The sequence below is a fragment of the Haemaphysalis longicornis genome, unplaced genomic scaffold (assembly GCF_048455015.1).
Source record: "Haemaphysalis longicornis isolate Haplotype H1 unplaced genomic scaffold, Haemaphysalis longicornis Haplotype H1 scaffold_6, whole genome shotgun sequence".
NCBI lineage: Eukaryota > Metazoa > Arthropoda > Arachnida > Ixodida > Ixodidae > Haemaphysalis > Haemaphysalis longicornis.
In genome coordinates this window covers 209,117,448-209,134,003 of record NW_027526407.1, presented here as the reverse complement: position 1 = coordinate 209,134,003, position 16,556 = coordinate 209,117,448, and the positions used below count along the sequence as shown (strand labels likewise).

Sequence of the window (16,556 nt, the reverse complement as noted above, 5' to 3'; positions counted from 1 at the left end):
CAGCAGCGGTTCCCCGTGACCGCATCTCGACTAAGGTGCAGCTAACCCGCACCTGGTGGCCCACGGCCCGCTCACCTGCGCCATGAGTGCGGCCATCTCGAGGGCCATCTCGTGCGTGAGGGGGAAGTGGCCCTGCATGAGCTCCCCGTGCAGGGCGTACGCCGTCAGCAGGCGCTCCCGCTCCGTCTCCGCCTTCTGCTGCTGCCGCAGGAACAGCCTGCAAGGGGCCCGTCTGCACGCCTGCTCGCCCACAACCGCCACAAGGCAGCTCGGCTCGGGCTCACGCAGCGTGTCACTCCGAGAGCACAGAACAGAGAGCACTGTTTTAGAAGCCGTCCTCGGCAGCGTTTTCTCACCCAGTCAGGGAGTGGCCATTGTGGCCGTGATTCATAAGAAGTCGGACAAATGGTGGAAAGCACTCGTGTCGCGTTTAGAGCGCTCGCAGCAATGCCCCCCTCACTTGAGCCCTGGCACCCCGACGCATGCTTTGCCTGGCGACCCACACGGGGTGGGCCAGGAACGGCCTCGCAGGGAGCCCCTACCGACATTGTGCAGCCACAGCTTGGGCAGGCCAAGAGGGAGGGCCCCGTTCCCTTCCTCTTGCCCTCGCCCCGTGGTTGGCCAACGAGGGCAGAGCGTGACCAGTGGGGGGGAGAGAAGGGCAGCAGCAGAGACCTGTTCCGGAAGGTGAGGCAGATGACGCGGGTGTTCTCCACCTTGCCCAAGTGGCGCTCCCGCAGGGCCTGCTCCCACCGGGAGATCACGTCACACAGCTGCACGGGGGGAGGGGGGAAGGGAGGAGAGACGTGCTCTGCATTAGCCCCGCTGTCGCATCCTTCCTCTCCTGCAGTCGCCATCCCAAGTAATGTTCTCAGAAAGCACCACAGGGTGGGAAGCAAATGCCGTGCCATTCAATTCGCACCTCACTCTGTTGCTGACTGCTTCTTCGACACTTGTGTACAGTCAAACCTCGATGTAACGATATTCAATGTAACGAAACCCCCCATGTAACACAGCACACAATTTTTTTTTAACTTCAAGAGTATGCACACCATGCATTTTCACCCTCTGAGTAACAAAGTCCCGTTTGCCAAAATTTCAAGGTAACGAAGCTTCACAGACAACCAGGCATAGAATTTTGGTTGTACAAGTGGATTTTGGGAGATGAAAGCGCCAAAACAGGGTCTCAATAAAACCTGAACGGCAACTCGGGCTGCCCAACGCTGCGGATGCAGCAAGCGACGGAGTCCATGAGCTCGCTCCTTGGCTCCAAGATCCTTGCCTACCAGCTGCGTGTTGTACCGCCGCGTCCGCATGCCACTGCTGTGCCCTTCGTTCAAGTCTGCTCAGCTTGTGGGGTTCCATTGTTCCAGCAAGTGCGCGGCACAACATTTGTGGGTCTTTATGAGCCTTGCACGCGCCTTTTTTCTCACACCCGCATCCACGATTGCACGCTGCCGGTGGCTTTTGCCTTGGCCAGAAAGTGACTGGCGCAGCGTGCGACAGTGAAAGAAGCCCGACGACTTTCGCGAATGGGGTGGAAGCTCTGAAGATCCCGGGGATGCCGGCTGGCCCCACCAGAGGCGACTAGGCTTAGCACTGTGGAGGATACTGGATGTAGACTTTTTTAAGCGGCGCGTATGACGTTTTACAGTGATGAACCACTTCATTTGCCCCTCGTATTGTGTTAGAAGCGGTTCCTGGAGCTACCCGCACCGTGCGGGTGGTCTCCACGGCTGCGTCAGTGCACCTGTGGCTTGCGATGCGCATTTTTGCATGCAGAAAACGCCTCATGCGGTTCACATTGATGCCCGCCTGGACGATTAAGGTCCAACAGAAACAGAGCGCCAGCCGTGTATGTGCGCCATGTTTTCGTTTGCAAGAACCGCTTCACGTGGTAAACATTTAATTTTAACTGCGAATTTCAATGTAGTAAAGTCTCGATGTAGTGAAGTAAATTACGAATTTTTCTGACTTGGTTACATTGAGGTTTGACTGTGTTCCTTAAAGGGACACGGAAGGCAAAACACAAGTTGCTCTGGATCGATAGATGGGCCCACCCAGGACACGCATATGCCACTCGTACGCGTAGCTGTTCTAAAATAAGGGACAAAATAGAGAAAATGACGACTTGTACTGACAGTGCGTACAGTTGCGCGGCAAATATTTCCACAATACAGGCCATTTCAACTAGCGCCAGGCGCTGCCCAGGAGGGATGCGCCCCGGACGCCATCTGCGCCAGAGACAGTGCCCGTTGTTGCCAGCTGACAATCGCAGCACAATCCTGCTACCTTCAACTCCCGCATCCACCCCATCGATGTCAGTGGGCGTGGCAGTCATGCGGTTCCATCGTGTTCTCCCCTGCTATCTTGCGCAGGTTGGTCCGCGCCCCTCTTTGTTTTCTAAACACTCCAGCAACGTCTGTTTGCTGCTCGCCCCATGCCCAAGTACGTTTTTGGTCATATTTTGCGATTGTGTTTTTGTTGTGAAGTTGGTGACGTTGAAGAAAACCCTGGACCACCAGATGCTGCATCCCCAACTTTCGGGGACACGCGCCTCCGAAGACGCCTAGCGCCCTCCTCGGCGGCAGCCGTCGACGGCGAGCGTAACTGAATGGGAGGGAGCAAAAAAAAATCGTAGCTCTCGAACGGAAGCAGGTTTTTCAAAAGGCCTTCTTGAAATACCTAAAATTACTTAAAGCGCACTCGCGGTGAAAATTAGAGCAGTGTAAAGCATTAATTACCGGTTCCTCACGCACCTAAAGTTTTCCAACCGGGGCCCTTGATTTCTGATTTGTTTCGCAATACTAGCGGTTATACTAGTGGTGCACAGAAAGATTTTTAAAAAGGCCTTCGCGAAATACCTAAAACTACTTAAAGCGCACTCACAGGTAAAATTTCAGCCCTGCAGAGCATAAATTGTTGGTTCCTCGCCCCCCTAAAGTTTTCGAATTTCCAGAGTGAGCTTCTCCATTTCTTCCTTGTGTCGCGATACTGGGGCTGCAAATGGAGATTTTTCAAATTACCTTCGGGAAATATTTAAAACCACTCAACCGGCACTCGCGGGAAAAATAACCCTGACAAATAAAAAAGGGAGAGAGCAGGTGGGTGGATTGCGAAATTGTTCCCGGCAATTTATCCAACGCCATTTCATCGAACTCCCGGCGGCCGTTTCATCGAACATTTAAACGTTTGGACGAAGTCTTTTCGGTACAATACCTTCTGTACAGGCCATTTCTGCAAGTTATATTTTGTACACGTACATTTAAAGGACTCAAAGTCGAAGGTTGGACCTACGCATGATTAGCAAACTAATCCCGGGCCATCTTCACTAACGTGAAACCTGCGGAGGGGTGAAGGGTGTACGACTCTGTGTATTCTGGGCGGCTTGGCGGTTTTGCCCACGGAGATGAAACCATTGGGAGTAGGATATAAAGCTTTGCTGTAAGTCTCGTGTCTTTGAAGCCCGAAGCGTCCTAGCGTGAGGCGTTGGAAAGCGAGTGTTACGGTGTGTTTTTTAGTAGAAGTTACGACGACAACGATGACACGGGACGCTGACAGCCCGACCCCCTAAGGGGCTTCGACTCGGATGGCATTTTATTAATGAAGGGGAATTTTCCCCATATCCGAATAACAACGTTTTGATTAATCAATCAAGCAAGCAAGCAAGCAATTTAATTAGTCAAATAATTTAAATGATTGGTTGATGAGTCGATCAACGATGGCAATTATTATGTGTTATGTGAGAATTAGGTGGCAGTGATCTTTATTTTGCGGGAAGCCGTAATGGCTCACCCCACTTCATTTCCTCTTGTCGTGGCCCGTAAGCGCGATCGTTCAGCAGAATATGCTTTGCGACGAAGCCAACATTCCTACGAAGCTTCTGTAGTTTTGTATCTCGGGAAAAAATCACGGTGCGACAGGATTGCTATGTCACTACGCCCCGCCCAGTTTCTTTACTTATTGTAATTACCTTGAAACGAATGAATGACGCTTTACGGATCAAGCGGCTATATAATCGCAGGCAGTTTTATCCCAATCGATATTATGAGTAATTGCCAGTCGCAGTGTTAATACAAGGAACACAAAGCCGCTCCTCCTGAAACAGTCCATTAGCATCACAGTGGTAAAGGTTGTTCTACTCCTTACACACACGCTTAGACTGAGCCCAGTCAATACATTCAATAAGAAGGTATTATGAAATCGCAATTCCGAGCAAATTTTATTTCATTTCATAATGCTATATTTATTGTTAATTTCCAGGCTTTCTCCTATTCATCTACCAGCCCCCTTGGTAAAGAGAGGGGTGTGTCACTTGCTTTTGTCATGAAGACGACTGTCTCAGCTCTCGCCAAACCAGCCTATTCATTTTTTTCCCTTTTTATAATGGAAGAAAGTGATGTTTATCTGGGGTGTCTATGATATGCACGACTTGAAGAGGTAATTTCCGGTGGGGCGACAGAAGGCGAAGAAAAAGCGATTCCTGGAGGGGAGGCGCATTCGGCAGGACCCCACGCGCGGAAAGGTGTAGCCAGCAAGCTTGTTCCTCGATGGGGGGGGACAGGCGCCAACGATACCTGGACATTGTGTCCTCAGCGGCTTCAAGTTCGTGTGGCTTTTTGTTGCGTAATTGAGGTTGTGTAAGCTCATGGTGAACGTATAGCTTTTTCTTGCATCAATGCAGTGAGGCTTCAGAGGCCTGTAAGGTTTTCAAGGGAAACCGAAAATAATATGAGTGGAAAAGGAATCCGGGGGAGATTGAAACCTAAAGACGAGGGTGGGGAGGGAATGGGTCAAGGCTTGGGCGAAGAATTAAAATGAGATGGAAATACGCGTGCAAACAGAAAGCCCTAATACGGGAATGAGTGGTATTTGTGAGCACAACCCGTACGAGCTGTAACAGCTGTTTCCAAAAAGGGCCGTTTTTCCTCCACGACAATATCCTATAGGCTTGTCTGTGAAAAAGCGAGCGACAACAGTGTTTGCAAATTCATTTTAGCGTGACAGTCCAGCCTACATAAATCTTTTCGTAAGATTTTCTGCATTTTTTTCAGGCAACCGAATGTTTGTGAAGATCATTTAGAGAAAACTACATAAAAATACATTACCACACCTTAAACACTGACCTTTTACCAATAGCGATCTGCGCATGCGCGGACTGCCGGCACGCCATTCTTGGCAGTAGCCTCAGGTGAAATAAACAAAAGGGCGCCCCTCAGCTTGCTGCTTAGGGAGCGGTTGTGCTTCCTAGGGCTGCACGTTTTTATTTCCTCTTTTCGGGCAGTTCCCAGCGAATCCGTACGTTCGCACAAAAAAAGGCGTTCAAAAGAAAGGGGCGAAAATGTTTGAGGCTGACTAGCGTCACTAAATAAGCTACGCTTAAAAGCCTTTATTTAGTGACGCTAAGGCTGACCACCCTGCGATCAGTTGGTTACCAGCGAGGGAGCAACGAAAATGAAAAAAAAAAAAAGTGAAGAAAAAGGGGCGCTCCGGCCACTGCAGATTGGTCACGCGAGCGTGCGCCTGCTACATTCACGTGAATAGCGCAGGTGACGCGTGGGTGCGGGAGGCACTGCAGGCCGAAGATATCTCGTGCACAGGTCCTGCGAAAGCCCGACTTTGGGGGGAAGTGTCTTACGACTAATTTCAGATCGCCGTGGCGGCCGCTTGGAGGACCGGTACTAGAAAAAGATCCATTTAACCTTATAATTCAGGAGTCTTTGTCGGTTCTCTGCTTATTATTTTTTACATCTTCAGATTTAATTGTAATTTTCGCAGCTCAGGTTAGTTTTCGGTGTCTTAATTTCTTTTCTATTCATTAGGTTGTGTTAGATTCGTTTACCTTAGGTGCGTTAATGGAAGGCGAAGCAGTGCCAGACTACAGTGCCTAGTACATTCTAGGCACTACAGCCAGACGGGGCATTTTTCATCGAAAGAACGCCGATGGGCGCGCTTCAGTGGAGGGCTTACAATACTGTCGGACGGCATATAAACACAGCCTAATATAAATGCACTCGACTTCCTTGAAACAATTTCTCCTGTCATTCTTTATTGAGAATCGTTCCTTCGATCATGTTGTATTCATTTTATGATTTTTTTCCATTTTGACTGGAAAAATATTTATTGATCATGCAGTAAAGTCTGCAAGCATACTTCAGACCAGTCTTGTGCACGTTACTCTAAAACAGGAACGAAAGCTCGTTCCTCGTTCTTTCCTAATTTTGAAACGAGTTACCGTTACAAGTTCCTTTATTGCGAAAGGCACGCGTTCCAGCTCCACTTCGAACATTGAAACGTGTCGTTACATTAACGTTACATTTCATTTTTTAAATTTAAGGTTGGTGTCGGATTATTCCGAGGTGAAATAAAGTGTGAAGTTTAAAACTCACACCGAACTACGTATATTATACGAATAGGAATCCCGCCGGCAGCAGATTATCTTGAAATAAAAAGGATCCACAGAAACGCCCCTAGACAAATTTTTTCGGGGAGAACGGGACAAACTCCAGACATGTCTAACTGGGATTTTGGTGCTCGTCTATTATAGATGCAACACATATGGCACTTTTAACTTCGGTCTTACGAATGCGCAGTAAGGTTACTGCGCTTGAGATGTCCAAATAGAAAGTTACATGCAGGCACATAATTAAAATGCTTGCATAAAGAACTCTGTTGAAAGGAACAATACATAGGCGTTTAATGAATGGTTATTACAATAGTGCAGGTTATCTAAAATGCCTTACAGGCCCTGAGCAGGGATTTGAGTAAGGGGGTAAGCTTTGAGTAAGCTTTGTAAGAGTAATTGAGTAAGCTTTGCAGATCATACAGCAGAAATTTGTGAGAAACAAGACAAAACAGAACAAGTAATGGCTGCAAGGTTTACAATACAAGTTTAAGTCAACAAAAATAAAAAAAATAAATGTCAGCAGTGTAGTCACACATGAAATCTACGCGCAAGAATTACAAAGTATACCGAACACAATCAGGGTAGTAGATAAAGTAAACAACCAAAAATAGCCAAATATGTTGACTCGACGCACAAATCGGTTGCTGTGGTTAGAAATACGCATAAGGGAAAAGCACAAGAAATAACGCGGGGCCTAATCACGTGCGTAAAAAACATTTACACTATAAAAAATCAAAGCACAGGTTGGAACTGACCAAATAAAGTAACTCTGAACGCTGGCCATCCACGTTCCGGCGGCCTCTCTCAGGTATTGTCCATACCGCATGCGACCAAAGTATGCCCAACAATGACGAAATTCCTGTCCTTTGTCAACACGACGCGTGCAATACAAAAGGTCCTGGCCCTCCCTTTGACCCATTCCCGTCGACCCCCAGACCGCGCCGTGACGAACTGCATGCGCAGTCTAACTTCGAGCAGTACAGCATACCGAGACACTGCGGCGCGTCCAGCCCTATTCATAGCCCGTGACACTTCGGATGAACCCGCCGCGGTGGCTCAGTGGCTAAGAAGTTGCGCTGCTGAGCATGACTTCGCGGGTTCGATCACCGGCCGCGGCGGCTGCTTTTCTGATGGAGGCGAAAAGCAAGAATGCCCGTGCGTACGAGATTTCGGCGAACGTTAAAGATCCCCAGGCGGTCAAAATTATACCGGAACCCTCCACTACGGCGCGCCTCACCGCCTGCGTCGCGCCGGCGCGTTAAACCCTACAATCAATCAATCGGCATGCACTTCGAATGACCTCACAGCGAGCGCAACTCCCCTGTCGGCACACCACGCCAGGCAGTTTCTTCCAACAGCCTTTCCCCGGCAGGGAACAATTCTATCGGCCAGACGCGCATCCTGGCCATTCAAGAGAAACGATGAAAGGTGAAAAGCATTCTCGCGGCTGCGCTATTCCTCCATCGAACGCCGCGTAAGCTCCGCCGGGGATCCAGACATTTCGGTGTATAGGACATTTCGGTGCAGGACGTTTCGGTGCGGACATTTCGGTGCACAGACGTTCGGCCTTCCAAGGAATGCCGTTCCGTACAATACTGCTTCAGACGTGGCCTACGTCGTCATCCTGACCCCAACCACGGCCGGAGCCCCGCTAGCCGTTCCCGGCCCGCCTTGCTCCTGATCTATTCCTCTGAGGCAGGGGTCTCAAAGACGCGGCCCGCGGACCTTTTGATTCGGACTTAGTATACGAACCTATTTATTACAGATGTTCTTGTTCGCAATCCTGCGTTAGGTTAGGCCAGGGGTTGGTTGTGCGGCATTGCCAAAAACGTGTTCATTTGTTGAATATTTGCTGGAATATTTGAACCTTTCTTAAGCTTCGCTTTAAAAACGCAGAAAGCCAAAATGAACAACTTCGACAGCGATGCGCACGGTTGGTGCAAAAATACGGAATCTTCGTATAAAAACTGACCATTACTCCTGCTCAGCTGATCAGACAGCTAAGCTGTTAGATATTGATAAAAATGATGTTACGAAATGAGTTACAAAAGCGCTTCGAATTGCAATTTCGCAATACAGTTGCTCCTACCAATATGAACTTCATGTGGACCGTACAAAGCTTCGAACTAACACAACTCTCAAACAAACAGAATCCCGCCGTGGCTATGGCGTTGTGCTACTGAGCCCAGAGACGCGTGGTCGATTACCAACCGCGGCGGCCGCTTTTCCGATGGAAGCGAGAAGTGAAAACGCCCATGTATTCGCGATTTCGGCACACGTTAAAGATTTCCAGGTTTTATTTCATTTATTTGATTTATTTATTCAATACTGCCAGCCGCCCTTTGGCAGCCAGAGCAGGAGTGGTACAGTGCAGAGTACGAACACAGAGTTTACACGCGACCAGTAACACAGGCCGCGGTTCACAGGGAAGCAATAATGCAGTAAGCTTACAGTTTTACGACACACAAGCGCACGCAATTAGTACACGCCCACGATTCACAAAGCAGCAGTAATTCTCGTTACAAATGAAATGCCTACATGAGTATACAATAAAACCGGCAGTGCTAGTCTAATGCAAAACACAACAAAGTACACTACGCGCATTGCCCAGGAAGTGCGGAAAAAAAAAATCTGACGTTGCCTTGTAAAGATAGGAAAACACTGCGGAAAAAAAAACGAGCAGTGTGCGTTAGTGGCATGGTTGCAAGCTAACACGTGTAATACATTAGTTCAACAGAACAGAAGGGGAACAAGACTAGCACTTCAACCATGCACAATTTTGAACAGCCGTTGAAAAAACGTTTTGATTAGTTAAGTTAGTAACGTCGCGTGGTAAAGTGTTTCATTCTGCTATCGTTCTCGGGAAAAAGGATAGACGGTGAGCGTTTGTTCTCGTGAAAGGCATTAGGATTGTTTTGTTGTGCTTGTTCCGGGTGGGGCGTGTCATCTTGAATTTCAGGTAGGTATTCAAGCCAAGCTTTGAATAACCATTGACTATGCTGTGTAATAATTTAAGTCGATGTAATTTGCGGCGGGACTCTAGTGTTGGTAGGTCAGAACGCCTGCACAGTTCTGTCACGGATACTCGCCTGCTGTATGAGTTGTGAATAAATCGCAACGCTTTCTTTTGTACTCGTTCGGGCATCGCTGAATCCGTCTTTGTGTGTGGGTCCCAAACAACATCTGCATAATCGAGCAAGGGGCGGACCAGCGTAGTATATGCAACGGTCTTCGTTCTGCTTGTACAGTGCTGAAGTCGGTGTCTTAGTAGCCAAAGTCTGTATATATTGTATAAATTAATCCTCCACTGCAGCACGCCTCATAGGCTGTGTTGCGTCGGAGCGTTAACCTCATATTCAATCAATCAATGAAACATAAAGCACAATGAGAGCAATGCCATAACTACGCTACACGTCTTCCTTCTTGATTTTGGTCACAACTTCGACTTTCCTTGCCAATACAAGCGCACGACATGGTTTGTCCTGAGTGTGAAGACTTATCGCTAAAGTTGAAGCCTGAAGCCTTTACCACCCAAACGCTTACACGGAGTTGTGTGCAGCCAGGAAACTACAAAGAACGCAGACATGCGTAAGCTGTCGTGAGTTTCAAGTGAACTGGCTGCGCGCGGCCTCAGTTGCGAGGGCGCCGACATAACACATGCACGGTGTTGTTTTGACGCCGAAAAATTTGAATGTCCTCGAGAAATGACTGCTACCTGTATGTTTTTATTTAAAATACCTCCCAATTAACCGACAAAATTGGTTTTTGCTTCAAATTATCAGGCAATTTTTTAAACGAATTGCACGTATAATTTCCGGAACCAGAACATCACTTCAAGTTAACCGAAAATTTTAACTAAGCGACTTTTATTTGTCGGGAGTCGATTGTATCTTGTTTGCGAGCGTATTGACCGGACGTAGTCCGAACGAGCACAAGGAACACGACACGCTTGTTGTTTGCGGTTTAAAGCTATTCTTCTGTTCAATATAGTAATCAAATTTGAAAAGCCTGCAGTTTTATTGTAGCAGACAAACATGAGGCTGTCTGTTTTACGGTGTTTTCGACACGCTAATGGAATGTCTTAGGGGCAGCGGCTTCATGTTCTTTGTGTTAAAAGTGGGACACGTAATTACCCGGGCGTGATATCGCCCAAGATAAAACTATACAAGAACATGTAGCCTCCTGAGCAGTCAGACTTCATTAATAGGCTTTGAGGTCTCTTCAGCAAAACAATTCTCATCCCGTAGACGTTCATATGTTTACAACAATTCCTCAACGTTTACTATTTCACTGTGGCCCACCTAATTACGACAAGTAAATGAACTCGCCGTGATGAAAGATCTGTCAGGTCACACCATAATTTTTCCCGAGATAATATACACTATAAACATCGCACCTTTTCGGCAGCTAAAGTTGCCCGCGAAGTAAAAAACCGTCCTCAACGCCTCACCTAAAATGTTCAGTAGTGATGTCTAAACACAATTGTAAACACAAGCCTTTGAATAATAATTTTACTGTACACCACTCCCTGAATATTTACTACGTTAAAACGCATGGAGAAGTGCAGTTAATTGCTGTTAGCACTTGCTTCCAACACATATGTACAGCTGCAGCCCCTTGCACGCACACTGCTGAAATATTTATAGCGCAAGGAGCATAAAACGGCTACATCTCTAGAGGTAAGAAGTCGCATTCACGGGACCGAAGACACCCACTCGTGCGCGGCCCGCGAGCGTCCATCCGTGTTTTCTTGTATGTTTAGGAATGGTGGAGACCCGAAGAGCACAAAAGAGCACGGCCTTTTGTGCAGGTCCCGACCCTCCTATTTGCTTCTTTTAATAATTCGGCATGCTTCACCGGAAAGAGGGGGACCCTTGGGGCGCGTTGGTAAGAGCGGCTTCGGGCCTCCCGAGTAGGGGAGAAGGAAGGAAAAAAAAAAAAAGAAAGTCTCCACCTTGGAACGCCACGTGGTGTCAGATTTTCGAAGCTTTCGGGATGTCCCCGAAAGTTGGCCTCGTAAAGGAGGATAACCAGGATGCTAATGATGTCTTGTCCCTTTTGAAATCACTGAACGCAAAAGGAAATTCAGCTGAACTTGGAGAAAAAAGTAGCCGTGGAGGAAAAGATTGCCGCGTCCGATGGCTGTTCTGGGCTTGACGTCTGTCGCTCGGTTTCGGATGCTGTGTGCAGCGAAACAGAATCCTTGAATCATTGTCTGGATGAATTCCAAGACAGATCTCGGCGCCAAAATCTCATTTTTTACGGACTGTGCGACAGCATGGCCGAATCCTGGACCGAATCCGAGACCAAGATTCGTGTTGTATTATCTTCTGCTTTGAAAATTCAACTGCCAGACGAAGCAATCGAACGTGCCCATCGCCTTAGAAAGTTTGTTCCAGATAAATGCCGGCCTGTAATACAGTTGAACCTCGATATAACGAACCTCGATTTAACGAAATTCGCGATATAACGAATTTTTTCAAGTTTTCTAACAAAATTTTGCTAAATGCATGTATTTTTGTCTCGATTTTACGAAGTAATTTTGTGCGGCGCTTTCGATTTAACGAAGTCACGGCAAGAAAGGACGAACGAAATTCCGGTCGAGGCACGTTTTATTTTGCCTCTCAGGCCCTACATTGAAAAAATTCAGTACTCAAATTGACTCTTGAAGGCTAACATGAAAGAAAAGCGGTGAAATCTACGGTTAACAACAATTAAAAGCGAAGAACGAAGCTGCACAAACCGCTAGCGGTCATAGACGGTTTAATAGTGCGGCTTTATTTTGACGTCTCCATCGTTGCCTCTATGCTTAGGCTACCCTCTATGCTTAGGCTACCGAAGCCTATTTCAAGCTTTTTTTTTCTACGCGTCATTGCTCACGGTGCTGCTGCTCTAGGTTGTGCTCGCTGATAACCAAATTAATATTTTGTTCGTGCATCGTTAGGTGAGTCTTGTAAGCAGCATGAGCACTCCAAGAGAAAGAAAAGTGTTCTGAACAAGAGCCTGAGGAAGTTCGGTGAAACTGACAGCCACCGAAGTGTGATGGATGCCATCGATGTTCTGCGGAGGCACGCAGGTGCACACGAATGTTTAAGACCTTGTTAGCGCTGTCAGCATACAACCGTCACGTAAAGCCCGCCCTGGTCAAGAAACGCCAAGCACTGCTTACAGACTTCTTCACTACGGCTTGAACATCGAGTGCTGGTGGCAATAAATAGCTCTCTTTGAACGTGGTCATCTTCGTTTCACCAGCGTTCATTAGACAGCTGCGGTGCGGAGAAATCAGTTTCGTAAGGGCTCAGTGGGCATAAAAGTAATTGCTTATTTGAATTTGGCCGGAAGAATTTTAATGTAAGCTTTCCGCTTTCCGGAGCACGTAAGTGCTGCTCCACACGGTGAAGCGGTCCGCGTGTACTCCGCTCAACTCGCAATCATGGCTTTATCTCGAGTGTTGTGGTTGCATCACGCGCCCATACTGCAGAGCCTTTGTACATGAAAAAAGTCTTTCGAAAGTTTCATAGCAGCCTTCCGCTGTTGGCCCGCCGCGCCTAAGCCTACCACTGAATGGACGAAAAGAGGCGTAACTTCGAACGAGCACCTCAGCGGGGTGAAGTTCACGGGACATGGACGCGGGCGCGGGTTCAATTGACTAACAGCGGCATTTAGTAGTGACCGAAATGAAAAAAGAAAAAGTGGAAACCTAGTCTGCTATCATATTTAATGAGGCATTGCGGAAAAAGCACCGGTTTTACAATGACACATGAACTACCGTTGGCTATCCGAATTCCATTGCCCAAGTGTTGAAACTCTTACTTCACACAATTTTCGCGGCCAGTTTTAGTACAAATTTCGCTTTAATTGGAGAGGTAACTGCATAGCAGTTGTTGCCTGGCGAGGGCCAAAGTGTTAAAACCCCAATAACTGGTTAAATGAACTGTAAAATCGAAACCTCGATTTTACGAAATTCTCGATTTAACGAAATTTGCGGCCCCAAGTACGACTTCGTTATATCGAGGTTTAACTGTAGTCAAATTTTTGCATTTCAAAACTATGGATTCTATATTTTCTTCCCGATCACAACTAAAAGCTTCTGAAGTGAGCGTTAGTGAGGACTTCTGCATGTCGACTCGAAACACGCGGAAGAAGTTAATTGAGTTTGGTAAAGCTAGGGGCAAACAGTTCTTCATTCATTATAACAAATTGATAATTAACAAGAAATGCTATGTTTATGTTCCGTCCACTGATACTGTGTGCGAAAGCAACGTTCACGACAATTACGCCTCTCCGCATGGCACTGTCTTGGGCCCTCAAACAGGCATGCCCAGCACTGCTTCTTCATAGCTAAATGTTAGTAGTTCCGTTAATGAAGTTTCCTTTTTATTTTCGAACATTCGGAGTGTTGTGAATAAGCGCAATGAATTGTGCTCATTTATCGATGCTTGTAATGCCGACGTAGTTATTCTAACGGAGACATGGTTGTCTGCGAAGGTTTTGTGCAGCGAAATCTTTGAATGCCACAAATCATTTTGCTTCTATCGATGCGATAGAGGCACAAGGTCAGGAGGAGCATCTTCAGTCGTTCCATATTCTGCTTGCAACACCGTTGGAAGTGTGTTGCGCATGTGTTCGCGTCATGCACCAAAACGCTCTCTTTTGAGTGTGTTATCGACCACCTAACGCCCCCTCATCATTTTGCAGTGATCTTCATGACGTACTAAACACCACTATTCTAAGATTCCCCAACTCTCCAATCTTCCTTTCAGGCGACTTCAGTTATCCTCAAATAAATTGGTCCGAAAGTGGCTCGAGCATTTCTTGTTCCTCCAGTGAAGCAACAGAATTTCTCGACTTGTGTAGCACTTTTCATTTTTCACGGCTTGTTACCCAACCGACACGCGCCTCCCTATCAAGCGCTAATGTACCTGATCTAGTTTTAACCACTTCACCAGATCTCGTCCACTTGCTCGCCCTCACGCCAGGTATTAGTGATCATTGTTTTATTCACTTCTCGATAAACACAGATACTAAACGAACCGCCAGTAAAGCGAAGCGCATCAGGGATTATAGCAAGGCATAGATCATTTCATAATCCAACTTTATGGACGTACACTAAGGCCCTTTTTAACGATGAAGTTCACTCCTTCATAAAAAAGTATATTCCCTTGCGCGTCATTCCTTGTAAGCATCGTGCCCCTTGGTTTAATATTTCCCTCAAGCGCCTTTTAAATAGAAAGAAGCGACTGTTTCGCAAAGCATGCAAGTGCAACCGCCCTGATGCATGGGCTACGTACCGGCAAAGTAATGATGCTTTCAAGAATGCAGTTAAAAAAGCAAAGTGCTTTTTCTTCAATGATACACTTCCCTTTCTGCTTGTTGAAAATACCCAAAAAATTTTGGACCATAATCGGTGCCCCCAAAAACAATGCAGTATCTTTAGTTGATGAAAACGGTGCCGTCATCCCTCATTTGAAAAGCTGTTTTGTTTTGAACGACGTGTTTTACTCAACCGTCCCCAATACTAACTTGTGTCCCATCGAAGTGGTCGATTTCCCACCAATGGAACGAGTTGTTATTGACTGGGGTGGAATCACAACGCTCATCAGGAATTTAAAATCATCATCGTCATTGGGAGTAGATTGAATAAATTTGAAATTTTCTTAAACGCACCGAAGTATATTCACTAGGGGTGTGCGAATATCAATTTTTTAATTTCGAAGCGAATTCGAATAATAAAAACGAAGTTCGAATCGAATCGAATATTTTTCGAATATTTTTCGAATACGAATACTTATTTTTTTTTTTGTAAAATTAATGTTTTCACCATCTAGAGACACAAAAACTGCAACTTTATTGCACAACAAATCACACAAAGTAAAATTAGGAATTACGTATACACAATACCATTGCACTCAACAGGTTAAGGTCTGCACTCACTTAAATGTTAACATGGAGAAAGGTTAACTGCTCGACATGTTCGGGGAGCAGTGACAACCTCCTGCTCGTCACCACTTTACCAGATACCGAAAACAGCCACTCACTTGAGACACTAGTGGCTGGCATGCCCGAGCCCGTGCACATTGCCGCGCGCTGATACAGTAAAATCTTGATGATACTAATCTCGCGGGACTGCGAAAAATATTCGTATCATCCGAAATTCGTATGAACCAACGCAGACCAAAACATTTAGCGCTGAAAAAAGTTTTCGTTTATTTCTTTTCGTACTTTCGCGTGAAGAAAATCGTGATTTTTTCTGCTTTTTTTTATTTTGTAACCCCCGTGTCGCAAAGCAGTCCGTTCTTGAGCACGTAAAGCTTCGCGCTCGTCTCCTCACTCGCTGTACCAAGCTCACTACACGCCGCAACAGCCAAGCGTGAACCGCATGGTGCGTTTTTGCACGCGATTCGCTCGCCTCGGCTCTGCGAGCGCTGTATTTTCACGCCCACATCGACGATTTTGCTCCCGCGGTAGCGCCTACCTCGGTCAGAAAATGACGCACGACGCGCGCGGCACAATGGAGGAGCCTGACTACTTGCGATGAGATCGAGACAGCCGGCTTGGCTCCGCCGGAGATGGTTAGGCTTAGCACCCCGACAAATATTTTATGGGCGCTTTCACTAGCGGCGCGGATGATGTTTTATAGTGCCGTTTTCGCAAGCATTATCAGCTCCTTTACCGCACAAGCCACTTCGTGTCTCCCTTGAGCCGCATTTTAAAGAGCGGTTAGAAGCGGTCGCTCGAGCGCCCGCGCCACTTTGCGGCTGGAGCCGACGCCATGTTGACGCCGCCGGCCGCGCCGCGCGCAGCGTGGGGGTGGTTTCGCGGCGGTGTCAGCGCGTTGGGCGTGCGCAGAGCGTTTTCGCGAGCAGAAAACAACAGCCCGGCCGTTTCTGGAGAAAGAGTGACAAACAGGGGAGCGAGAGCCGTCACTTGTTCGTTCGGCAGTCGGGTGCCTCACCGGCTCGTTCGTATCTTCCGCCGGCCCCGGGCCGCGCAGGTCCGTTCGTAACAGCCGAAATTTTTCCCATTGCAAACGATGCAATTTCGCCGGGACTTCTCGGAAATTCGTATCATCCCGAAATTCGCACCCCCAGAATCGTATCATCGAGAGTCCACTGTAAATAAACACCGATACAGACACGCTCTGAATTTT

The 16,556-nt window shown here is 47.2% G+C and overlaps 1 protein-coding gene across 3 annotated transcripts in view; it reads right to left on the bottom strand.

The window, feature by feature from the left end:
• The window catches only part of LOC144141324 (uncharacterized protein CG43867), a 143,559-nt gene that overhangs the window by 28,983 nt on the left and 98,020 nt on the right, over positions 1-16,556 (bottom strand). For all 3 annotated transcript variants that reach the window (XM_077672895.1, XM_077672897.1, XM_077672896.1), the window contains exons 22-23: positions 676-773; positions 76-217 (exon numbers count right to left, since the gene is read on the bottom strand). In XM_077672895.1, the coding sequence (XP_077529021.1) occupies positions 76-217; positions 676-773 (240 nt within the window). The remainder of the gene's footprint in view (positions 1-75; positions 218-675; positions 774-16,556) is intronic.